This window comes from Oncorhynchus tshawytscha, linkage group LG01 (genome assembly GCF_018296145.1).
Source record: "Oncorhynchus tshawytscha isolate Ot180627B linkage group LG01, Otsh_v2.0, whole genome shotgun sequence".
NCBI classification, from domain to species: domain Eukaryota; kingdom Metazoa; phylum Chordata; class Actinopteri; order Salmoniformes; family Salmonidae; genus Oncorhynchus; species Oncorhynchus tshawytscha.
This window is the reverse complement of record NC_056429.1, coordinates 37,452,400-37,479,971: the sequence shown is the minus strand read 5'-3', so window position 1 is coordinate 37,479,971 and position 27,572 is coordinate 37,452,400. Positions and strand designations below refer to the sequence as shown.

The 27,572-nt window shown below is 45.4% G+C and overlaps 1 protein-coding gene across 1 annotated transcript in view; it reads left to right on the top strand.

Annotated features, from left to right (window-relative positions):
* The window catches only part of LOC112248249 (insulin-like growth factor-binding protein 3), a 71,331-nt gene that overhangs the window by 18,049 nt on the left and 25,710 nt on the right, over window positions 1–27,572 (top strand). Inside the window, exons 2-3 of the mRNA XM_024417160.2 lie at window positions 12,097–12,371; window positions 12,827–12,946. Of these exons, the coding sequence (XP_024272928.1) occupies window positions 12,097–12,371; window positions 12,827–12,946 (395 nt within the window). The remainder of the gene's footprint in view (window positions 1–12,096; window positions 12,372–12,826; window positions 12,947–27,572) is intronic.

The window sequence follows — 27,572 nt, the reverse complement described above, 5'->3', positions numbered from 1 at the left end:
CTGCCGTTAGCCAATACAAATGCATTGAATAACAGATTCATTACATGGAACAACAGATAGTCCCCCCAAAAAAATCTAAAGGAAGTTTGTTCTAAAGTGTCTGTCATATATCTGAGCGATATTAGAAAGATCAGGAATTATTAAGCCCACAATGTTAGCATTAAACAGTTTCTATATGTACAGTACTTCCATTCATTTATTCAACTGGTCCCGGAGTACGACGAGTACAGCGAACCACACCAATAATATGTATTGAGATCTTGAGATGAAGCCTTCATTCCTGGAATAAATAAGTGTCCCAATACATCATCAGGGTTTCAAACTTGGGGCAAGTGTCACGAATATTACCGAAGGTGACTCCCCTTCTTGTTCGGGTGGCGCTCGGCGGTCGTCGTCGCCGGTCTACTAGCTGCCACCGATCCTTTGTTCTGTGTTCGTTTGGTTTTGTCTAATTGGTTTCACCTGTTTCTTGTTTGGGGGAATCCTACGCCACCTACCCTCCCACCAGCAACTCTACCATCTCCCCCAGCGGGATCTGGTTCCAGCGCTCTGCGCATTACACCTCCGAGGGAGTACAATGGAGCAGCGGCGGGCTGCCAGGGATTCCTGCTTCAACTAGACCTCTACCTGGCCACCGTTCGGCCGGCTCCCTCGGACGAGGAGAGCGTGAGTGTCCTCGTCACTTGCCTTACGGGTAGAGCCCTGGAGTGGGCTAATGCTGTCTGGAATGGGCCCGACTCAGCGAGGGGCAACTACCCGGAGTTCACCCGCCATTTCCGGGCCATGTTCGATCACTCTCCAGAGGGCCGAGCGGCGGGTGAGAGGTTGTTACATCTCAGGCAGGGGACGAGGAGCGCGCAGGATTTCCGGACCTTGGCCGCTGGAGCAGGGTGGAACGACAGGGCCCTGATAGACCATTACAGGTGTACCCTGAGAGAGGACGTCCGCAGGGAGCCGGCCTGTCGGGACACTACGCTTAGCCTGGATGAACTGATAGACCTGTTGATCCGGTTAGACCATCTGCTAGCTGCTCGCGGACGTTCTGAATGTGTCCTGTTAGTTCCACCTCCTGACCCTCCCGCTCCTATCCCGATGGAGCTAGGAGGGGCCGCGTCTAGGGAGATCAGAGGAGGAGGCTCCTCCTGTACCAGTTGTGGCCGGAGAGGGCACACTTCAGGTCGGTGCTGGAGGAGTTCCTCTGGGAGTCGAGAAGGCAGGCAGAACACTCCTCGGTCACCCCAGGTGAGTAAGCACCACACTATCCCAGAGTTTCCTGTTGGTCACATGTTTTTATTAATTTGTTTCCTTATATTTTTTCCCTCTCTCCAGCATAAGGCGCTAGTAGATTCAGGCGCAGCTGGGAACTTTATAGATCGCGGACTCGCTCAGAGGTTGAGGATTCCGTTAGTAAAAGTAGACCCCCCCTTTTCCCGTGCACTCTTTAGATAGTCGACCATTAGGGTCAGGGCTGGTCAGGGAAGCCACAATTCCTTTGGAGATGATTACGCAGGGGAATCACAAGGAGCGAATTAGTCTGTTCCTTATCGACTCACCTGCGTTTCCGGTGGTGCTGGGGATTCCCTGGCTGGCTATTCACAATCCAACGATTTCTTGGAAACAGGGAACTCTCCAGGGGTGGTCTGATGAGTGTTCAGGCAGGTGTGTAGGGGTTTCCATCGGTGCGACAACGGTGGAGAGTCCAGACCAGGTTTCCACAGTGCGCATTCCCGCTGAGTATGCCGATTTGGCTATCGCTTTCAGTAAAAAGAAGGCGACCCAATTACCACCCCATTGACAGGGGGATTGCGTGATAAACCTCCAAGTAAACGCTGCACTCCCCAGGAGTCATGTGTATCCTTTATCCCAGGAGGAGACGTTGGCTATGGAAACATATGTCACCGAATCTCTGGGACAGGGGTACATTCGGCCCTCCATGTCACCCGTCTCCTCAAGTTTATTTTTTGTGAAGAAAAAGGATGGTGGTTTGCGTCCGTGTATTGATTATCGAGGTCTAAATTCCATCACGGTGGGTTTTAGTTACCCACTACCTCTCATTGCTACGGCAGTGGAATAATTTCAGGGAGCGCAGTTCTTCACGAAACTGGATCTCAGGAGTGCGTATAATCTGGTGCGTATTCGGGAGGGAGATGAGTGAAACTGCATTTAGCACTACATCTGGCCATTATGAGTACCTCATCATGCCATACGGGTTAAAGAATGCTCCAGCTATCTTTCAATCCTTTGTGGATGAGATTCTCAGAGACCTGCACGGACAGGGTGTGGTGGTGTATATTGACGATATTTTGATCTACTCCACTACACGCACTGCGCATGTGTCTCTGGTGCGCAAGGTTCTTGGACGACTGCTGGAGCATGACCTGTACGCGAAGGCGGAGAAATGTGAGTTTTCCAAATGAGCCGTTTCCTTCCTGGGTTATCGCATTTCCAGCTCGGGGGTGGTAATGGAGGGTGACCGCGTCAAGGCCGTGCGTAATTGGCCGACTCCGACCACGGTAAAGGAGGTGCAGCGGTTCTTAGGGTTTGCCAATTACTACCGGAGGTTTATCCTGGGTTTTGGTCAGGTAGCAGCTCCTATTACCTCACTGCTGAAGGGGGGGCCGGTGCATTTGCAGTGGTTAGCAGAGGCGGACGGAGCTTTCCGTAGGTTGAAGGCGCTGTTCACTGAGTCGCCGGTGTTGGCGCATCCGGACCCTTCTTTGGCGTTCATAGTAGAGGTGGACGCATCCGAGGCTGGGGTTGGAGCAGTGCTCTCCGCCCCTGTGCCTTTTTTTCGAAGAAGCTCGGGGGACAGGGAGTTGTTGGCTATGGTTAAGGCCCTGAAGGTGTGGAGACACTGGCTTGAGGGGGCTAAGCACCCTTTCCTTATCTGGACTGACCACCGTAACCTGGAGTATATCAGCTAGGAGATCAGCTAGGAGACTGAATCCTCGTCAGGCAAGGTGGGCCATGTATTGCACCAGATTTCGTTTTACTATCTCGTATCGACCAGGTTCCCTCAACACTAAGGCTGACGCGCTGTCCCGACTCTATGACACTGAGGACCGGTCCATCGATCCTACTCCCATCATTCTGGCGGCTAAGCTGGTGGCACCAGTAGTATGGGAGGTGGACGCGGACATCGAGCGGGCGCTAAGGGAGGTACCTGCGCCTCCACAGTGTCCGGAGGGTCGTAGGTACGTGCCGCTCGCTGTTCGTGATCAATTGATTCGATGGGCTCATAGTCTACCCTCGTCGGGTCACCCAGGTATTTCTAGGACAGTGCGAGGTCTTAGGAGGAAGTACTGGTGGCCCACCTTGGTGAGGGATGTGCGATTCTATGTCTCCTCCTTTTCGGTGTGCGCCCAGAGTAAGGCTCCTAGGCACCTGCCACGAGGGAAATTACAACCCCTCCCCATTCCACAATGGCCGTAGACCCATCTATCGGTGGATTTTCTTACTGACCTTCCCCCCTCTCAGGGGAACACAACGATCCTGGTCGTTGTGGATCGGTTCTCTAAGTCCTGCCATCTTATCCCATTGCCCGGTCTCCCTACGGCCCTGCAGACTGCGGAAGCCCTTTTCACCCATGTCTTCCGGCACTACGGGGTGCCCGAGGATATAGTTTCTGATCGGGGTCCCCAGTTTACCTCCCGTGTGTGGAGGGCATTTATGGAACGTCTGGGGGTCTCGGTCAGCCTGACCTCAGGGTATCACCCGGAGAGTAATGGGCAGGTGGAGAGAGTGAACCAGGAGGTGGGTAGGTTTCTGCGGTCGTATTGCCAGGACCGGCCAGGGAGTGGGCGAGATACATCCCCTGGGCAGAAATGGCCCAGAACTCACTAAGCCACTCCTCTACCAACATGTCACCATTTGAGTGTGTGTTGGGGTACCAGCCGGTCCTGGCACCATGGCATCAGAGCCAGACTGAGGCTCCTGCGGTGGAGGAGTGGGTGCAGCGCTCTAAGGAGACCTGGAGGGCCGTCCAGGAGTCATTACGCCAAGCGAGTGGACGGCAGAAGAAGAGCGCTGACCGTCACCGCAGTGAGGCCCCCGTGTTTGCACCAGGGGACAGGGTCTGACTCTCGACCCGAAACCTGCCCCTCCACTTGCCCTGCCGGAAGCTGGGTCCGCAGTGTGTAGGGCCATTTAAAGTCCTGAGGAGAATAAACGAGGTTTGTTATCGATTATTACTTCCTTCGTATTATCGCACATCTCAGGCCGGTGGTAGCTGGTCCCATGCAGGAAGGTGAGGTTCCGGAGGTCCCTTTGCCCCCTCTGGACATCGAGGGGTCCCCGGCGTACACAATACGAGCTATTCTGGACTCGAGACGCCGGGTGAGGGGCTTGCAGTACCTCGTTGACTGGGAGGGGTACGGTCCGGAGGAGAGGTGCTGGGTCCCGGTGGGGGATATTCTGGATCCATCTATGTTGAGAGAGTTCCATCGCCTCCATCCGGATCGCCCGGCACCTCGGCCCCGGGTCATCCCCGAGGCCGGCGTCGGCGCGCTGCGGGAGCTGCGCGTCAGGGGGGGTACTGTCACGAATATTACCAAAGGTGACTCCCCTTCTTGTTCGGGTGGCGCTCAGCGGTCGTCGTCACCGGTCTACTAGCTGCCACCGATCCTTTGTTCTGTGTTCGTTTGGTTTTGTCTAATTGGTTTCACCTGTTTCTTGTTTGGTTGTTAGGGTGGGGTTATTTAAGTTCGTTCAGCCCGCTTCTGTTTGTGCGGGCTTGTTCGTCTGTATGTGTTAGAGTGGTTTGTGTTTGCATTTCGGGTTTCTCGCTGTCCTTTATTTTTTCACATTATTGTTTTCTATTTTTGTTCCTGTGATTTATTCTGGACATTAAAGCGTGTTTTTCCTGCATCCTTTTGCTCTCTGCGCCTGACTCCACACCTATTCACTCATTGAGCGTTACAGCAAGACACATCATGGGAGTTGACCATTGGTCTGAAAGCCAACCATTTCTGTTCCTGGGACAGAGCAACAATGCATCACACCCAAATGTGAGAAAATAACTATTGTTTATCTGTGCAAGCATTGAAAATAAGGTTGCATGCTAATATATAAGGATTCAACATTAAATGCATTTATAGGTGCATAAATGGTTAATAGCTAGAGGGAAATAGTGGCACACTATTTGAAATAGTGGCACACTATTTGAACAATCTCTCATTTAATTGGGCCTAGTAGGGTAGTAAATAGATAGGCTATATGTATGTATTTCAAGTTTTGCCATATAATTTAAAACACTGTTATACAGTTGAACAGCTGAAATGTCGACAACTTTCATGTTGAAGTTGGCATATGTATGCTACTGTAAGTACTGTAATTGTCACAGTCGTCATAAAGAGGAGACCACATAACTCTTTAACATAACTCTTTAATTAAAGAGAGAACACTGAACAGAACTAAACAACAAAACGAACCGTGAAGCAATATGGCTAGTGCAGACAGGCAACTGAACATAGAATAACAACCCACAAAATAACCAAGGAATATGGCTACCTAAATATGGTTCCCAATCAGAGACAACGATAATCAGCTGCCTCTGATTGAGAACCAATCTAGGCAACCATAGACATATACACCTAGACTAGAAAAACCACTAGACAATACAGAAACTAAACAAACCACCCTTGTCACACCCTGACCTAACCAAATAATAAAGAAAAGAAAGATAACTAAAGTCAGGGCGTGACAGTACCCCCCTCCCCCAAAGATGCGGACTCCCGGCCGCAAACCAACCTAAACCTATATGGTAGGGTCTGGGTGGGCATCTAACCTTGGCGGCGGCTTTGGTTCTGGACGTCGTCCCCCCTTTACACTGAGTCCCCTCTTGTAGCACTGAACCATGGATCATCGCCGGAGGCTCTGGACTGCGGATCCTCGCCGTAGGCCCCGGGCTGGGGACCCTCGCTGCGTGGATCATCGCCAAATGTTCTGGACTGGGGACCGTCGCTGGAGACCCCGGGATGGGGACCATCGCTGGAGGTTCCGGACTGTTGCCCGTCGTTGGAGGTTCCGGACTGTGGCCCGTCGTTGGAGGTTCCGGACTGTGGCCCGTCGTTGGAGGTTCCGGACTGTGGCCCGTCGTTGGAGGTTCAGGACTGAACTGTCGCCGGACGCTCTGGACTGGGTACTGTCACCGGACGCTCTGGACTGCCGAGGCGACAAAATAACCAAGGAATATGGCTACCTAAATATGGTTCCCAATCAGAGACAATGATAAACAGCTGCCTCTGACTGAGAACCAATCTAGGCAACCATAGACATATACACCTAGACTGGAAAACCCCTAGACATACAAAAACAAATTAAGAAATGGCGTACGCAGAAATTTTGTGAGAAATCTAGAACTCAACGGTTGATTAGTGGGGTCCTGTGACTGTGAAGTCCTGTGGTTGATGGCTGACCCTGGTCATGTGGTGGATGGTTCGTCCCTTTCCTATATTAGAGACCGGTGTGTATACCCCCCTCCCACCTCCTCTACCCCCACTCTCTCCCCTTCTGGCCAAGACAGGTGGTCTGGGCTCTCCTCTGCTCTGTTTTTAACGATTTGTCAGGAATCTTTGCCAGAGACATGGTCTATAAATATAAGCGACTGAGTTCCTCTCTTTCTCTCGCTCAACCTCTACCTCTCACTCTGCTTCCCCTTCTGTCTTGCTCTCTCACTCTCTCTGCCCCTTGACGTTACTCTACCTCTCCCTAACTCTCACTTTCTGTTTCTGTTTCAGTTTCTCTCTCTCTCTCTCTCTCTCTCTGTCTCTCTCTCTCTCTTGCTGTGAGCCTGCTATGTTCTATAGATAATTGTAGATGTACAGTTGAAGTCGGAAGAGAAAATACACCTTAGCCAAATACATTTAAACTCAGTTTTTCACAATTCCTGACATTTAATCCTAGTAAAAACTCCCTGTCTTAGGTAAGTTAGGATCACCACTTTATTTTAAGAATGTGAAATGCCAGAATAATAGTAGAGAAAATTATTTATTTCAGCTTTTGTTTATTTCATCACATTCCCAGTGGGTCAGAAGTTTGCATACACTCAAATAGTATTTGGTAGCATTGCCTTTAAATTGTTTAACTTGGGTCGAACGTTTCGGGTAGCCTTCCACAAGCTTTCCAGAATAAGTTGAGTGAACTTTGGCCCATTCCTCCTGACAGAGCTGGTCTGAGTCAGGTTTTAAGGCCTCCTTGCTCGCACATACATTTTCAGGTCTCCCACAAATTTTCTATAGGATTGAGGTCATGTTTTTTTGATGGCCACTCCAAAACTTTACTTTGTTGTCCTTAGGCCATTTTGCCACAACTTTGGAAGTATGCTTGAGGTCATTGTGCATTTGGAAGACCCATTTGCGTCCAAGCTTTAACTCACTGACTGATGTCTTGAGATGTTGCTTCAATATATCCACGTTATTTTCCTCCTCGTGATGCCATCTATTTTGTGAGGTGCACCAATCCTTCTTACAGCAAACCACCCCAACAACATGATGCTGCCAACCCCGTCATTCACGGTTGGGATGGTGTTCTTCGGCTTACAAGCCTCCCCATTTTTCCTCCAAATATAACGATGGTCATTATGGCCAAACAGTTCTATTTTTGTTTCATCAGACCAGAGGACATTTCTCCAAAAAGTACAATCTTTGTCCTCATGTGCAGTTTCAAACCGTAGTCTGGCTTTTTTATGGCGGTTTTGGAGCAGTGGCTTCTTCCTTGCTGAGCAGCCTTTCAGGTTATGTCAATATAGGACTCATTTTACTGTGGATTTAGATACTTCTGTACCTATTTCCTCCAGTATCTTCACAAGGTCTTTGCTGTTTTTACTGGGATTGATTTGCGCTTTTTGCACCGAAGTACATTAATCTCTAAGAGACGGAACATGTCTAGCTCCTGAGCAATATTTTATTTTACCTTTATTTAACTAGGCAACTCAGTTAAGAACAAATTCTTATTTTTAGTGATGGCCTAGGAACAGTGGGTTAACTGCTTTTTTCAGGAGTAGGAACAACATATTTTTACCTTGTCAGCTCAGGGATTTGATCTTGCAACCTTTCGGTTACTAGTCCAATGCTCTAACCACTAGGCTACCTGCCACCCCGGCTGTGTGGTCCCATGGTGTTTATACTTGCGTACTATTGCTTGTGCAGATGAACGTGGTACCTTCAGGATTTTGGAAATTGCTCCCAGGGTGAACCAGACTTGTGGAGGTCTACAATTGGAGGTATTGGCTGATTTCTTCAGATTTTCCCATGATGTCAGCAAAGAGGCACTCAAATAATGTTAATTAACCTATCAGAAGCTTCTAAAGCCATGACATAATTTTCTGGAATTTCCCAAGCTGTTTAAAGGCACAGTCAACTTAGTGTATGTAATCTTCTGACCCACTGTAATTGTGATACAGTGAATTATAAGTGAAATAATCTGTCTGTAAGCAATTGTTGGAAAAATTACTTGTGTCATGCATAAAGTAGATGTCCTAACCAGATCACTGCACCTGTACACAGCTCATCTGTAAATAGCCCATCCAATCTACCTCATCCCCATACTGTATTTATTTATTTATCTTGCTCCTTTGCACCCCAGTATCTCTACTTGCACATTCGTCTTCTGCAGACCCTACCATTCCAGTGTCTTATGGCTTGAATCCCGCTAACGGGATCGATATGACAACAGCCAGTGAAAGTGCAGGGCGCCAAATTCAAAACAACATAAATCTCATAATTAAAATTCCTCAAACATCGAAGTATTTTACACTATTTTAAAGATAAACTTGTTGTTAATCCCACCACAGTGTCCGATTTCAAAAAGTATTTACGTCTGCACCTCGTCACAGAAAAACACAGCCATTTTCCCAGCCAAAGAGAGGAGTTACAAAAAGCAGAAATAGAGATAAAATGAATCACTAACCCACTAACCATCTTCATCAGATGACACTCATAAGACTTCATGTTACACAATACATGTATGTTTTGTTCGATAAAGTTCATATTTATATACAAAAATCTTAGTTTACATTGGCGCGTTATGTTTAGTAGTTCCAAAACATCCAGTGATTTTGCAGAGAGCCACATCAATTTACAGAAATACTCATAATAAACATTGATAAAAGATTAAACTATTATGCATGGAATTATAGAAACACTTCTCCTTATTGCAACCGCTGTGTCAGATTTCAAAAAAGCTTTACCGAAAAAGCACACCATGCAAAAATCTGAGTACAGCGCTCAGACAACAAATCAAGCCGTGCAGATATCCGCCATGTTGTGGAGTCAACAGAAGTCAGAAATAACATTATAAACACTTACATTTGATGATCTTCATCAGAATGCACTCCCAGGAATCCCAGTTCCACAATAAATGTTTGATTTGTTCGATAAAGTCCATAATTTATGTCCAAATACCTCCTTTTTGTTTGCTCATTTGGCCCAGTAATCCAAATGCTCAATGCGCGATCGCTTAGTTCAGACGAAAAGTCCAAAAAGTTATATTACAGTTCATAGAAACATGTCAAACAATGTATAGAATCAATCTTTAGGGTGATTTTATCATAAATCTTCAATAATGTTCCAACCGGAGAATTCCTTTGTCTTCAGAAATACAATGGAACTCAAGCTAACTCTCACGTGAATGTGCGTGACCAGCTCGTGGCACTCTCCTAGACCACTGACTCATCCAGCTCCCATCCCATTTTGCCTGCCGTATGAGTTCTGTTATACTCACAGACATCATTCAAACAGTTTTAGAAACTTCAGTGTGTTTTCTATCCAAATCTACTAATAATATGCATATATTAGCAACTGGGCCTGAGTAGCAGGCAGTTTACTCTGGGAACCTTATTCATCCACTCTACTCAATACTGCCCCCAGCCATAACAAGTTATTTGCTATTGTTACGTCCGTCATTAGAATGAGACCAAGGTGCAGCGTGGTAGGCTTACATTTTTTCTTTATTTAAAATGACACCGAAAAACAACTAAATAAGAAAACGAACGTAAAGCTATATGCAGTGCAGAACGCAACTACACACAAACAAGATTCCACAACATAAGGTGGAAAAAAGGGCTGCCTAAGTATGATCCCCAATCAGAGACAATGAATGACAAGTGCCTCTGATTGGGAACCATACCCGACCAACAAAGAAATAGACAAACTAGAATGCCCACCCAAATCACACCCTGACCTAACCAAATAGAGAAATAAAAAGGCTCTCTAAGGTCAGGGCATGACAGCTACAGTGGGGCAAATAAGTATTTAGTCAGCCACCAATTGTGCAAGTTCTCCCACTTAAGAAGATGAGAGGCCTGTAATTTTCATCATAAGTACGCTTCAACTATGATAGACAAAATGAGACAAAAAAATCCAGAAAATCACATTGTAGGATTTTTATGAATTTATTTGCAAATTATGGTGGAAAATAAGTATTTGGTGAATAACAAAAGTTTATCTCAATACTTTGTTATATACCATTTGTTGGCAATGACAGAGGTCAAACGTTTTCTGTAAGTCTTCACAAGGTTTTCACACACTGTTGCTGGTATTTTGGCCATTCCTCCATGCAGATCTCCTCTAGAGCAGTGATGTTTTGGGGCTGTTGCTGGGCAACATGGATTTTCAACTCCCTCCAAAGATTTTCTATGGGGTTGAGATCTGGAGACTGGCTAGGCCACTCAAGGACCTTGAAATGCTTCGTTGCCCGGGCGGTGTGTTTGGGATCCATTGTCATTCTGAAAGACCCAGCCACGTTTCATCTTCAATGCCCTTGCTGATGGAAGGAGGTTTTCACTCAAAATCTGGCGATACATGGCCCCATTCATTCTTTCCTTTACACGGATCAGTCGTCCTGGCCCCTTTGCAGAAAAACAGCCCCAAAGCATGATGTTTCCACCCCCATGCTTCACAGTAGGTATGGTGTTCTTTGGATGCAACTCAGCATTCTTTGTCCTCCAAACACGACGAGTTGAGTTTTTACCAAAAAGTTATATTTTGGTTTCATCTGACCATATGACATTCTCCCAATCTTCTTCTGGATCATCCAAAGTGGTCAGTGGTCTTGTATGTCTTCCATTTCCTAATAATTGCTCCCACAGTTGATTTCTTCAAACCAAACTGCTTACCTATTGCAGATTCAGTCTTCCCAGCCTGGTGCAGGTCTACAATTTAGTTTCTGGTGTCCTTTGACAGCTCTTTGGTCTTGGCCATAGTGGAGTTTGGCGTGTGACTGAGGTTGTGGACAGGTGTCTTTTATACTGATTACAAGTTCAAACAGGTGCCATTAATACAGGTAACGAGTGGAGGACAGAGGAGCCTCTTAAAGAAGAAGTTACAGGTCTGTGAGAGCCAGAAATCTTGCTTGTAGGTGACCAAATACTTATTTTCCACCATAATTTGCAAATAAATTCATTAAAAATCCTACAATGTCATTATCTGGATTTTTTTTCTCATTTTGTCTGTCATAGTTGAAGTGTACCTATGATGAAAATTACAGGCCTCTCTCATATTTTTAAGTGGGAGAACTTGCACAATTGGTGGCTGACTAAATACTTTTTTGCCCCACTGTATATTGTAATTACTTCGCCACCATGGCCTATTTACTGCCTTACCTCTCTTATCCTACCTCATTTGCACATGCTGTATATAGATTTTTCTACTGTATTATTGATTGTATGTTAGTTCAACTCTGTGTTGTTGTGTGTCGAACTGCTTTGCTTTATCTTGGCCAGGTCGCAGTTGCAAATCAGAACTTGTTCTCAACTAGCCTACCTGGTTAAATAAAAGTTAAATAAACAAAAATTAATGAAATAACCGACTTTCTAAAACTATAGTTTGTTAATTAACAAGAAAAGTGTGGAGTGGTTGAAAAACTAGTTTTAATGAAAGTGTATGTAAACTTCCAACTTCAATTGTATATGTGAAAACTCTGATAGCATCCGAAAGTACCATAATCTCAGTTAAAAAAATTCCTCAGGCTAATATAATGGTGTTCCATCTCCTTACCAGTACAAATGTCATATTCTATGACAATCTAACAACACAAATTATCCATCAAGCTTTTTGGATTTAATTTTGAAACTATGATCATTTCCTGTTGTTTTGACAGAGAACGCAGGCAGGGAGCAGGTGGTGGCAGGGGAAGAGTTGCGTACCAATGTCACCGTGATGACTACCATGGCGGTGGGTGTGGTTGTTGTTGAAGGCGGAGGCGGCAAACACCGAGTGGCGATAGAGGCCAAACCGCCGCTGCAACCCAAGCTGGATGTGATCAAGAAGGAGCAGAATAAGAAGAGCCAGAGCTACAAGATGGAGTCAGGATCTGGGGGAGTCAAAGCCAACATTCCCAGGTTTTCTCTGGAGGACAAGAGGGAGACCGAATATGTAAGTAATGACTCTGTCTAGCAGCATGGATATAGATACTTAACTAATACCTACCACACCTATTTCTCACATACCATACAGAGACCCACCTGTTTACTGACACACACAGACCCACCCCCTCCCCTCATCTGTTTACTGACACACACCCATGCTTTACTGGCACACACTCATGTTAGTACTGTGTTACTACAGTGTTTGTACTGTGTTAGTACTGGGTTAGTGCTGTGCTAGTACTGTGTTGCTACAGTGTTAGTACTGTGTTGCTACAGTGTTAGTACTGTGTGCGTACTGTGTTCGTACTGCATTAGTACAGTGTTAGTACTGTGTTAGTGCTGTGTTGCTACAGTGTTTGTACAGTGTTAATACAGTTTTATAGAGGTGTTATGTACTGTTAGTACAGTGTTAGTATGGTTATAGTACAGTTCTATTGAGGTGTTTGTGTGCTGTGTATGCAGGGCCCATGCAAGAGAGAGATGGAGAGCATTCTGAACCGTCTTAAAATCTCCAATGTGCTCATCCCCAGAGGCGTCCGCATCCCCAACTGTGACAAAAAAGGCTTCTACAAGAAAAAACAAGTGAGTCTCGCTCTGCTTTAAGTATTATACACACACACACACACACACACATTCACTATACAGGCTTCAAAAAGAAACCTCGCCCAGGCCCCCAATGCATTCTTTGACAGTACCTTGACAGAAACAGAAACATCAATAGCATTATCAACATAAATAATAACCAGGTATTACAGCGACAACTGCACACTGCTGACTCACTACACTCTTACCAATTCTGGGTTTAAAAACATCTTATTATTTGGTTAACCTAGCACTGAGTAAATATTGGCCAGAACACACGCTTAGTTATTTTGACACAGCCAGTTGGGTTGAGTGAATGACCCAACAAATTGGGATTACCCAAATATGGATGATTTAACCATCAGTTGTTTTTTTGTTTTTTTGTACTGTTATGTTGGGTTGCCTTAGCAGCGGGGTTATACACATTTGATCTTAATATGTGATGACAATACAGCAGAACAGCATAACAGGAATGACATTTACGCTCATGGGTGGCTATCTGAAGGCCACGCCCCAACTAAACTACGCCTCCAGTCTTTTGATCTGACCCATTGGATCATATCTCAATAACCCAGCACCAATAACCCAAAAGTTTTTCAAGAAAACAACCCAGCAGCTAATGACCCAACACCTGCAACCCAGCAGTTGGGTCAACCAAACAACCCAGCATTTTTTAGAGTGTAGGAACAGCAAATTCATTTGTTAAAGAACATTTTCAAACATGTCAACTTGATATCTATCGTTTTCAGCACCACCCCAACTGTTACGGTTTTCTTCGGGTGAAAGAGAGTCAGACCAAAATGCAGCGTGGTTAATAATATACATCTTTAATGAAGATGAAACACGAACAATACAAAAACAATAAACGTAACGTGAAAACCGTAACAGCCTAAACTGGTGCAAACTAACACAGAGACAGGAACAATCACCCACGAAACACTCAAAGAATATGGCTGCCTAAATATGGTTCCCAATCAGAGACAACGATAATCACCTGCCTCTGATTGAGAACCGCCTCAGGCAACCATAGACTATGCTAGAAAACCCCACTAAGCCACAATCCCAAAACCTACGGAAAAAAAAACATACAAAAACACACCACAAAATAAACCCATGTCACACCCTGGCCTGACCAAATAAATAAAGAAAACACAAAATACTAAAACCAGGGCGTGACAGAACCCCCCACAAGGTGCGGACTCCCGGCCGCACACTTAAACCCATAGGGGAGGGTCCGGGTGGGCGTCTGTCCACGGTGGTGGCTCCGGCTCGGGACGTGGACCCCACTCCAACCAAGTCTTAGTCCCCTTGTAACACGTCCTTAAATTAGCGACCCTCGCCGCCGACCTTGGCCTAATACCCCTCACCAAGGCCCCCCTGGACTGAGGGGCAGCTCAGGACTGAGGTAGCTCTGGATTGAGGGGAAGCTCGGGACTGAGGGGAAGCTCGGGACTGAGGGGAAGCTCGGGACTGAGGGGAAGCTCGGCACTGAGGGGAAGCTCGGCACCGAGAGGAAGCCCAGTACCGAGAGGAAGCCCAGTACTGAGAGGAAGCTCAGGCAGGTAGCTGGTGGTTCTGGCAGATCCTGGCTGACTGGCGGTTCCGGCAGATCCTGGCTGACTGGCGGATCCTGGCTGACTGGCGGATCTGGAAGATGCTGGCTGACTGGCGGATCCTGGCTGACTGGCGGATCTGGAAGATCATGGCTGACTGGCAGATCTGGAAGATCCCGGCTGACTGGCGGATCCTGGCTGACTGGCGGATCTGGAAGATCATGGCTGACTGGCGGATCTGGAAGATCATGGCTGACTGGCGGATCCTGGCTGACTGGCATCTCTGTCTGCTCCATGCAGACTGGCATCTCTGGCTGCTCCATGCAGACTGGCAGCTCTGGCTGCTCCATGCAGACTGGAAGCTCTGGCTGCTCCATGCAGACTGGAAGCTCTGGCTGCTCCATGCAGACTGGAAGCTCTGGCTGCTCCATGCAGACTGGAAGCTCTGGCTGCTCCATGCAGACTGGCAGCTCTGGCTGCTCCATGCAGACTGGCAGCTCTGGCTGCTCCATGCAGACTGGCAGCTCTGGCTGCTCCATGCAGACTGGCAGCTCTGGCTGCTCCATGCAGACTGGCAGCTCTGGCTGCTCCATGCAGACTGGCAGCTCTGGCTGCTCCATGCAGACTGGCAGCTCTGGCTGCTCCATGCAGACTGGCAGCTCTGGCTGCGCTGAACAGGCAGGAGACTCCGGCAGCGCTGGAGAGGAGGAAGGCTCTGATAGCGCTAGACAGGCGGGAGACTCCGACAGCGCTAAACAGGCGGGAGACTCCGACAGCGCTGGAGAGGAGAAAGGCTCTGGCAGCGCTGAACAGGCAAGGCGCACTGAAGGCCTGGTGCGTGGTGCTGGCACTGGTGGTACTGGGCCGAGGACACGCACAGGAAGCCTGGTGCGGGGAGCTGCCACCGGAGGACTGGTGTGTGAAGGTGGCACAGGATGGACCGGACCGTGAAGGTGTACTGGAGAGCCTGAGAGCAGGGCTGGCACAGGACGTGCAAGGCTAGGGAGGTGCACAGGAGGCCTAGTGCGTGAGGCTGGCACAATCTTCACCTAGCCGACTAACACGCACCTCAGGACGAGTATGGAGCGCTGACCCAGGTGCCATCAAATCCCCGACACGCTCCGTCGGACGAATATCATACCTAAAGCACCAACCTAGCAACTCCCTCATAACTCTCTCCTCCACTTTCCCCATTAACTCCTTCACAGTCTCTGCTTCACTCACCTCTAACACCGGCTCTGGTTCTGGTCTCCTCCTTGGCTCCCCACGATAAACAGGAGGAGTTGGCTCAGGTCTGAACCCTGACTCTGTCACACTCTCCCTGAGCCCCCCCCCCCCAATAAATTTTTGGGGCTGACTCTCGGGCTTCCTTGCCAACCGTGTTCCCTCGTATCGCCGGCTCATCTCTCCGGCTGCCTCTGCTCTCCTAAGTGCCTCCACCTGTTCCCATTGGGAGGCGATCTCTTCCTGCCAGTATCTCCTCCCAAGTGTAACAACCCTTGCCATCCAAAACGTCTTCCCATGTCCATTCCTCCTTTCGCTGCTCCTGCTGCCGCTGCCTGTCACCACGCCGCTTGGTCCTGTTGTGGTGGGTGATTCTGTTACGGTTTTCTTCGGGTGAAAGAGAGTCGGACCAAAATGCAGCGTGGTTAATTCGACACATCTTTAATAAATCCTGTTAAGCCTCCCCCCTACTTTTTCGGAAATTCTGTTAAAAATCGCGCAACATTTTGGCGTCCTGCTACTCAGGCCAGGAATATAGTATATGCATATGATTAGTATGTGTGGATAGAAAACACTCAGACGTTTCCAAAACTGTTTAAATCACGGCTGTGACTATAACAGAACGTCTGTTTCATCGAAAAGCGCAGGAAAATCTGATCACTGGAGATGGAAAAAATATCCATGCGCCACTCCCAGGAATTGTTAAAGGTGAACCGTATTAAATGAGGCCGAGCTTGCAGTACCTACAGCTTCCACAGGATGTATAGAGTCTCCTCATTTGATTCTGATTTGATTCTTGGTAGATCCGACCAAAGGGAACCGATTCCCTCCGACCACCAACCTGAGGCATTGTCTCTGTGTTTTTCCGGACATTTTTCCACACGACCAACTATCGAATTTACATCGCCTCCTGATGATTTTTATAGCTTATTAACGTGTAGTTATACCTAAAGTTGCATTAGAAAGGTATTTCGAAGTGTTTTGTGAAAGTTTATCGTCGAATTTTTAACTTTTAAAAAATGACGTTACGTTATGAAACGCTATTTTTTTTCCGTTTTTCACACAGTCTTCATAGATCGATATCTAGGCTATATATGGACCGATTTAATCCAAAAAAAGACCCAGTATTGATTATGGGACATCAAGGTGTGCCAAGAAAGAAGATGGTCAAAGGTAATTAATGTTTTATATTTTATTGTGCGGTTTGTGTAGCGCCGACTATGCTAATTCTTTTGTTTACATCCCCTACGGGTCTTTTGGGGTGTTGCATGCTATCAGATAATAGCTTCTCATGCTTTCGCCGAAAAGCATTTTAAAAATCTGACTCGGTGGCTAGATTCACAATGACTGTAGCTTTATTTCAATACCAAGCATGTGTATTTTAATGAACGTTTGCGTTTTAACTAATACTATTAGCGTGTAGCGTAGCGCATTTGCATTTCCAGAGCTCTAGGTGGGACATCTGCGTCTCAAGTAGGCTCAACCCTTGCCATCCAAAACGTCTTCCCATGTCCATTCCTCCTTTCGCTGCTCCTGCTGCCGCTGCCTGTCACCACGCCGCTTGGTCCTGTTGTGGTGGGTGATTCTGTTACGGTTTTCTTCGGGTGAAAGAGAGTCGGACCAAAATGCAGCGTGGTTAATTCGACACATCTTTAATGAAGATGAAACACGAACAATACAAAATCAAAGTAAACGTAACGTGAAAACCGAAACAGCCTAAACTGGTGCAAACTAACACAGAGACAGGAACAATCACCCACGAAACACTCAAAGAATATGGCTGCCTAAATATGGTTCCCAATCAGAGACATCGATAATCACCTGCCTCTGATTGAGAACCGCCTCAGGCAACCATAGACTATGCTAGAAAACCCCACTAAGCCACAATCCCAAAACCTACGAAAAAAACCCCATACAAAGACACACCACAAAATAAACCCATGTCACACCCTGGCCTGACCAAATAAAGAAAGAAAACACAAAATACTAAAACCAGGGCGTGACACCAACATCAACATCAACATAATATGTGAAAATGGCACTATTCTATGTTTTGTAGTAAAAAAGATACAGGAAGATGTGTTTCCAATGACATCATTGGTATGCATTGTGATTTTACTTCATTATGAGTAGGCGTTGCCTACTAATTGTCTACTAATTGTTTGATGATGTCATTGGGAACACTTATTTTCCTCCATCTTTTTTTACTACAAAACATAGAAACCATTTCTCACATACAGTATGTTGATGTTGGGGTGGTGCTGAGATGATGAATATTAGGTAGTACATTCTAGAAATGTCCCTTTAAGTGAGTGTGTGTTTTAGAGAGAGGATGTGAGTGTGGTCTGAGCCTGTGTGTGACACTAGATGTGGTGGAGGAGGAGTGTGGCTGGCATGCATCTGGTTGAGAGCAAAGAAAGCAAGTATTTTGGTGAGGGCGATGGGAGGTCTCACTAGAGAAAACACAGAGACTACCACTGGTGTTGTTCTTAATGTCTGTGGCGGGACAGACGTCGGCCACCCATGGTCTATACACCGACGGAGAATAGAGGGAGTAGAAATACATCCGATATTTGCAGAATGCTGGGTCTGTGTTGGGCATACAATATGCTTCATATCAATTGTAAATACATTACATTTAATGACAATACATATTATTACATAATGTATTATCCATACGGAGAGGATATGATGCAACAGCCTACTGGACGGAGGGAGATGGGTGGTCCACACACACACACACACCATCCAACCCAGTAAATACCCCTATCATCCCACTTCCCAGGGGCAGAAGGTCTGACAAATGGTCTCTGACGATTCTGAGAAATGGAATGAGTCATATTATAACCCCCTTTAACATCACCGTGGCTCAGAGAACTTTGGAACGCACCACACAAACATACAGTTGTGGCCAAAAGTTTTGAGAATGACACAAATATAATTTTTACAAAGTCTGCTGCCTCAGTGTCTTTAGATATTTTTGTCAGATGTTACTCTGGAATTATGAAATATAATTGCAAGCATTTCATGAGTGTCAAAGGCTTTTATTGACAATTACATGAAGTTGATGCAAAGAGTCAATATTTGTAGTGTTGACCCTTCTTTTTCAAGACCTCTGCAATCTGCCCTGACATGCTGTCAATTAACTTCTGATGGCAGCCCATTCTTGCATAATCAATGCTTGGAGTTTGTCAGAATTTGCTGTTTTTTGTTTGTCCAGCCACTTCTTGAGGATTGACCACAAGTTCTCAATGGGATTAAGGTCTGGGGGGTTTCCTGGCCATAGACCCAAAATATCAATGTTTTGTTCCCCAAGCCACTTAGTTATCACTTTTGCCTTATGGCAAGGTGCTCCATCATGCTTGAAAAGGCATTGTTCGTCACCAAACTGTTCCTGGATGGTTGTGAGAAGTTGCTCTCGGAGGATGTGTTGGTACCATTCTTTATTCTTGGCTGTGTTCTTAGGCAAAATTATGAGTGAGCCCACTCCCTTGGCTGAGAAGCAACCCCACACATGAATGGTCTCAGGATGCTTTACTGTTGGCATGACACTGGACTGATGGTAGCGCTCACCTTGTCTTCTCCGGACAAGCTTTTTTCCGGATGCCCCAAACAATCGGAAAGGGGATTCGTCAGAGAAAATGACTTTACCCCAGTCCTCAGCAATCCCTGTACCTTTTGCAGAATGTCAGTCTGTCCCTGATGTTTTTCCTGGAGAGAAGTGGCTTCTTTGCCACCCTTCTTGACACCAGGCCATCCTCCAAAAGTTTTTGCCTTATTGTGCATGCAGATGGACTCACACCTGCTTGCTGCCATTCCTGAGCAAGCTCTGTACTGGTGGTGCCCTGATCCCGCAGCTGAATCAACTTTAGGAGATGTCCTGGCGCTTGCTGGACTTTCTTGGGCGCCCTGAAGCCTTCTTCACAACAATTGAACCCCTCCCATTGAAGTTCTTGATGATCCGATGAATGGTTGATTTAGGTGCAATCTTACTGGCAGCAATATCCTTGCCTGTGAAGCCCTTTTTGTACAAAGCAATGATGACGGCACGTGTTTCCTTGCAGGTAACCATGGTTGATAGAGAACAATGATTCCAAGCACCACCCTCCTTTTGAAGCTTACAGCCTGTTATTCGAACTCAATCAGCATGACAGAGTGATCTCCAGCCTTGTCCTCGTCAATACTCACACCTGTGTTTACGAGAGAATCACTGACATGATGTCAGCTGGTCCTTTTGTGGCAGGGCTGAAATGCAGTGGAAATGTTTTTGGGGGATTCAGTTCATTTGCATGGCAAAGAGGGACTTTGCAATTAATTGCAATTCATCTGATCACTCTTCATAACATTCTGGAGTATATGCAAATTGCCATCATACAAACTGAGGCAGCAGACTTTGTGAAAATTAATATGTCATTCTCAAAACTTTTGGCTACGACTGTACACAGGGGCGCACATATATACATGTACAAGGGCATACACACACACACACACACACACACACACACACACACACATACTGTACATGCAGTGACATGTATAACAGTTGGATATGTGAATTGATTTCGATGCTCAGTATATATCTGGTTTGGTTGGAGAGAGTGTGGTTAGATTGGGGTTGTAGCCACTATGGCAGTAACCTACTAGTCAGGGCTCCATGATGATTTTTTTTTACAAGGAGCTTGCGTTACTAAAATGAAAAAGTAAGGAGCACATAAAGAAATTTAGGAGCACAATGAAAGTATTTGAGGAAGACTGCTCAATATACTAAATATTTAAGTCACTTACGTGAGACAAAAATGTTTAGCTGCCCCTTTAATAGGCGGGCCGTTACCATTGTAACGGTGGGACTCGCATGTCTGTCTGTTAGTGATGTGAAGTTTGACTCTTTTTACTGACTCGTTCAGTTTTCGACTCGTTTAGTCAATAGAACAAACCTTTCGACTCATTTCGTTCATTTGAGTTAGTAATGCCCAGAGCACGCAGGACCCCCCTATCAGCGAATGATGATCTGAAAACTTTATAGAGTCATGATTCTACAAGCCTCTCGTTCACGGTGTTCATTATAGGAGGCTTATTAGAGCGGTCATTTGTGACTGAAACAAGTGTAAAAGTGTGCTCTAAACAATGTAGGCCACATTTGTTGATTGCTAGGGATACAAATACGATTATTTATTGATGTATTTGAAAGGAGGTCCAGTTGTCTAGGGGTCTAGAGGAATGCATTGCTTGACTGCCATGAGGGTGATAAGCAAAATATAGTTCACTAACTTCAGCCCCCCAAATGATTAATTCTTAAGTTCGAGTTTATTGAGCAGAGGCTGTTTATGTTTTGGTTGTACAAAACTGTGTCCATCTTAACATTCAATAATCAATGAATTGCATTCATTCTTGCACCATGAGAAGAATTATCAATTCTAAACATGTATTTTTCTTCTCTATGCTGCCTGCAGCATGATCTGTTTTCCTGCGGGCATATATGACAGACAGTCGGAGCACGTCTCTGGAGCTGCTGAGCCAGAGGAGCATGTATCAATCCTGCTGTACAACTAAAATAAACGAGTCACTTAGAAAACGAATCATGACACTCTAGTCAGTAAAAATAGTCATTGAAAATATCAAATCGTTCGCGAACTTCACATCACTACTGACTGTGAGAGATGAGATTCTCCAATGTCTCTCTTCGTTAGCAGTTGAGCAAGCTCAAACTAACATTGAAAAACCACCTAGCGTGTTAACAAAACAATGTACATAGTCAAGAGGACAAATTCACACTTGAGTAGACTTTTGGGTAAATTTGACCAACTTCTATGCCTGTGCGCTTCTAAAAATGAATCTTCAGCACTTCACTCACGGTGCGCAAAGCCCCCCAGGAACTGTTGCTGCTCGAGGTGGGATAGCTATATTGGAATCGTAGTTCTTTGTGTGATTAGCTAACACCTATGAAGCAAAATGGCAGAAATACTTTGAAAATATCTAATAGCAATTGTTTTTGCTATAAATCACAACTCGCACATGTGCTCAAACTTTTAAAAAATAGTCTTACTGTAGAGCCCTGCTAAGAGTACTATGTGGCCTGGACTCTCTCTGTCTCCCATGGTCTCTCTGTAGCTTCTATAGCCTGGCCTCTCTGTCTGTTAACCTTTGTCCTACTAAGATGTTCTCTTAGAAACATGTGTCCCTCAGATGACTGGGTGGGAGTTTATATGAATCTGTAAATGTTAAGTCAAGCTCCAGCTCCTGCCCCCCTCAGTGTGGATAGATAGAGGGGAGTAGGGATTAGGGGGTAGTGCTAGAGGCATGGGCGAGCCGGCAGGGGTGTTGTGGTATACCAATCGAGGGGAATGTGCGGTCATGGTGTGTTCCAGACATTTAAGACCGGAAAATACAGTGAAGAGGAGACCGTGTGAACAGTCTAGACTGGAGTGACAATACTGAGAGAAGGAGAAAGGAGGGGGGTTAGAAAGAATGGGAAGAGAGGAATGGAAAGAAGGAAGGAGGGAGGGAGTAGAGTCGTGTGTGTGTGTGTGTGTGTGTGTGTGTGTGTGTGTGTGTGTGTGTGTGTGTGTGTGTGTGTGTGTGTGTGTGTGTGTGTGTGTGTGTGTGTGTGTGTGTGTGTGTGTGTGTGTGAGAGAGAGGGTCAGCTGTTTGTTCACCAGCACCCGACCGCAATTGCTAATAACCCATCTGCAACCACCTGACTATACAGTGTATTCGGAAAGTATTCAGACACCTTGACTTTTTACACATTTTGTTACATTACAGCCTTATTTTAATATTGATTAAATAAATGTTTTGGAAACGGCTGATTTCTAATGGAATATCTAAATAGGCATACAAAGGCCCATTAACAGCAACCATCACTATTGTGTTCCAATGGCACGTTGGGTTAGCTGATAGTTTATCATTTTAAAAGGCTAATTGATCATTAGAAAACCCTTTTGCAATTATGTTAGCACAGCTGAAAACTGTTGTCCTGATTAAAAAAACAATAAAACTGGCCTTCTTTGGACTAGTTGAGTATCTGGAGCATCAGCATTTGTGGGTTCGATTGCAGGCTCAAAATGTCCAGAAACAAAGACCTTTCTTCTGAAACTATTCTTGTTCTGAGAAATTTAGGCTGCCTAGAAGGCCAGCATCCCGGAGTCGCCTCTTCACTGTTGACATTGAGACTGGTGTTTTGCGGGTACTATTTAATGAAGCTGCCAGTTGAGGACTTGTGAGGCGACTGTTTCTCAAACAGGAAAGGTGGCCGAAGGAAGAATTGGCTTTGGGGGTGACCAGTGAGATATACCTGCTGGAGCGCGTGCTATGGGTGGGTGGTGCTATGGTGACCAGTGAGCTGAGATAAGGCGGGGCTTTACCTAATAGAGACTTGTAGATGACCTGGAGCCAGTGGGTTTGGCGACGAGTATGAAGCGAGGGCCAGCCAACGAGAGCGTACAGGTCGCAGTGGTGGGTAGTATATGGGACTTTGGTGACAAAACGGATGGCACTGTGGTAGACTGCATCCAATTTGTTGAGTAGAGTGTTGGAGGCTATTTTGTAAATGACATCGCCGAAGTCGAGGATCGGTAGGATGGTCAGTTTTACGAAGGTATGTTTGGCAGCATGAGTGAAGGATGCTTTGTTGTGAAATAGGAAGCCGATTCTAGATTTAATTTTGGATTGGAGATGTTTAATGTGAAACTGGAAGGAGAGTTTACAGTCTAACCTGACACCTTGGTATTTGTAGTTGTCCACATATTCTAAGTCAGAACCATCCAGTGTAGTGATGCTGAACGGGCGGGCAGGTGCGGGCAACGATCGGTTGAAGATCATGCCGGGCCAGGTCGATTAGAAAGGCCTGCTCGCTGAAGAGTTTTAGGAAGCGTTTGACAGTGATGAGGGGTGGTCGTTTGACCACAGACCCATTATGGATGCAGGCAATGAGGCAGTGATCGTTGAGATCTTGGTTGAAAACAGCAGAGGTGTATTTAGAGGGCAAGTTGGTCAGGATGATATCTATGAGGGTGCCCATATTTATGGATTTGGCGTTTTACCTGGTGGGTTCATTGATCATTTGTGTGAGATTGAGGTCATCAAGCTTAGATTGTAGGATGGCCAGGGTGTTAAGCATGTCACTGTTTACCTAGCAGTCACCTAGCAGCACGAGCTCTGAGGATAGATGGAGGGCAATCAATTCACATATGGTGTCCAGGGCACAGCTGGGGGCAGAGGGTGGCATATAGCAAGCGGCAACAGTGAGAGACTTGTTTCTGGAAAGATGGATTTTTAAAAGTAGTAAAAGGTCTCACAGTTGACAATGCATGTCAGAGCAAAAACCAATCCATTAGGTCGAAGGAACTGTATGTAGAGGTCAGAGACAAGATTGTATCGAGGTAGGGGAAGGCTACCAAAACATTTCTGCAGCATTAAAGATCCCCAAGAACACATTGGCCTCCATCATTCTTAAAAGGAAGAAGTTTGGAACCAGACTCTTCCTAGAGCTGATCGCCCGACCAAACTAAGATATTGTGAAGAAGGGCCTTGGTTAGGTTACAAAGAACCTGATGGTCACTCTTGACAGACCTCCAGAGTTCCTCTGTGGAGATGGGAGAACCTTCCAGAAGGACAACCAGCTCTGCAGCACTCCAACAACCAGGCCTTTATGGTAGAAGGGCCAGACGGATGACACTCCTCATTAAAAGTCACATGACAGCCTGCTTGGAGTTTGCCAAAAGGCACCTAAAGACTCTCAGACCACGAGAAACAAGATTCTCTGGTGTAATGAAACTAAGATTGAACACTTTGGCCTGAATGCCAAGCATCACATCTGGAGGAAACCTGGCACCATCCCTACAGTGAAGCATGGAGTCATGCTGTGGGGATCTTTTTCATGGACTGGGAGACTAGGCAGGATCGGGGGAAAGATATGTGGAGCAATGTACAGAGAGATCCTTGATGAAAACCTGCTCCAGAGTGCTCAGGACCTCAGACTGGGGTGAAGATTCACCTTCCAACAGGAAAACGACCCTAAGCACACAGCCAAGACAACGCAAAACTGGCTTCGGGACAAGTCTCTGAATGTCCTTGAGTGGCCCAGCCAGACCCCAAACTTGAACCCGATCTAACATCTCTGGAGAGACCTGAAAATAGCTGTGCAGCGATGCTCCCCATCCAACCTGACAGCACTTGAGAGGATCTGCTGAGAAGAATGGGTGAAACTCCCCAAATACAGGTGTGCCAAGCTTGTAGCGTCATACGCAAGAACGCTCAAGTCTGTATTCGCTGCCAATGGTGCTTCAACAAAGTACTGAATAAAGGGTCTGAATACTTATGTAAATGTGATATTTCAGTTTTTTATTTGTAATGAACTTGCAATAAAACTGTTTTTTCTTTGTCCTTATGGGGTATTGTGTGTAAATTGATGAGGAAATAAACACAATTTAATCCATTTTAGAATACGGCTGTAACATAACAACATGTGGAAAAGTCTAGTTGTCTGAATACTTTCCAAATGCACAGTATGTGATGAAGTGAAAATCTGAGGCCTGCACCCAACCCAAACCCGCTAATATAGAAAATGTGCAGTAGGGTACAGTCAAAGACTGCGGAACAATTTTTTGACAGGGGGTGCAGGATTTATTTTGCCCGATTTAGTTTTTGCTTTTAATTTTCAACATTTTTGTAGGCTATTTGTTAGTCAACTTGTCTATAATTAGATATGTGCCGCTTCTCTTCTGTCATTATATGTTACCCTAGAAGACTAAATAAACCCTTGCTCACCAGATGAATAGAATTCATGTTTCAATGTAGTTGACATCAGTAAAGTTTTTCTGTTATCGTCTTTCGCAGAGCAGATGTTTGGGACTGGGGAGAAAATGCAATAACATTTTTAAAAAGTCAAAGATTGTCTCTGAAAAATGTCCACGAGTTGTAAGGAAATAGAAAGCTGTGAAAACGACCCAACATGTTTCTGATAAGATTGCACCTCTACAGACGGTATCTAACTGAGCGTTCGCATTCTCTCAAGATGCTGAAAGAAATAAATCATATCTTTCCACTTCTGTTCTCCAGTCAACATTTTGCTAACATTTGGCGTATCATTTTACTGCAAGAAATGCTTAATTCTGTAGGAGTTAATATTAAGTCTATGTGAGAGGTTATAGACCTACAGTCAGATTTCAGTTTCCATTTAACCCATCTGAACAGAAGGCTACAGTTCCCTTGAACGTCCCTATTTGAAGTCCAAGTCTTGTGACTGTCGTATTTGTATAGCGCCTCACATTCATCACACATAACACAGCCGACACTGCCATCATCCTCTTTTACCACTTCACCAAATCTTTCCTGAACATTACTTTTCTGGAATTACTTTTCTCCCTTCGCTTTATTTTCAACTCTCCGTTTCGCAGCTTTTCTCTTATTAAATTATACTCTGCCGTTATCCTTTTTGCCTACGTGGATGACGCTAACGTTTTCTGCCTGTTCACAAAAGCATTTGGCGATTGGTGTGTAGGCTATTTGGTGCGTGTACAGTTAGGCCCTTAAGCTTACACACTAATGCCAGATAGCCTAAAATACCTCAAGGCAGTCTATAGATATAAATTGCACAAGAATGATACACTATATATACAAAAGTATGTGGACACCCCTTCAAATTAGTGGATTCGGCTATTTCAGTCACACCATTTGGTGACAGGTGTATAAAATCGAGCACACAGCCATGCAATCTCCATAGACAAACAATGTCAGTAGAATGTCCTTACTGACGATGTCAATGACTTTCAAAGTGGCACCTGTCGTAGGATGCCACCTTTCCAACAAGTCAGTTTGTAAAATTTCTGCCCTGCTAGAGCTGCCCCGGTCAACTGTACAGTACATTATTGACCTGGATCTCCCTGCCTCTCCATGTTAGAACCTCACAATCCATACACATATTCAAGTCCACACTAAAGATACACCTCTTCACGCAGGCCTACCCAGATTCACTGTTGTCTTAGCTTATTCTCTGTGTAGTTCTTTTCCTTGGTTAGTCTGTCATCATGTGTAGTGGTCTACTTGGTTAGTCTGACATCATGTTTTGTGGTCTCCATGGTTAACCTGTCATCATGTGTAGTGGTCTCCTTGGTTAGTCTGTGCTTATGTTTAGTGTACTTTTATATAGTTACTTATTTTAATGTGTGATTGTATTGCTTTTCATCCTACTGATTTTCTTCTGTATGTAAAGTGACATGAAAAGCGCTTAAATAAAATCTATTTTTATTATTACAATTAACAGAGAGAGAGAGAGAGAGAGCTGCCGCCCCTTGGCCATGCATTTTGATGCACAGGGAATCATTCAACAGGTGGGGTAGGAAAGGACCAGGAGAAAAAAGCATTTGTGATAGAGAGAGATACATAGCAAAAGGACATCGACAGATTGCAAAATATGTGAGAGAAACAGGTAACGATTTCGTTTGACAGCGTATCCATAACACATTTATTACACATATGTAAGCATTTCACGAATGTGTTATAACAGGTTCCAACTGCATGATTAAAGATGAACCAAATATAACCATAGCATATCTATAGCACTTTAATGTCATGCTATACAAGTGCTCATATTTAGGTATCTTAATGGATGCATCATTACAATGACAGCGGTGTCATCATTATGACTGTTCTCTAAAGTCTGCTTCTGTCATACCAGTGTTAGTGAATATGGCAAAAGGCTAAAACACGTTTACAAAATGATACTGAAATATACAGTGCATTCGGAAAGTATTCAGACCCCTTGACATTTTCTAAATGTTTTTACGTTATAGCCTTATTCTAAAATTGATTCAATTGGGGTTTTTTTCTTCATCGATCTACACACAATACCC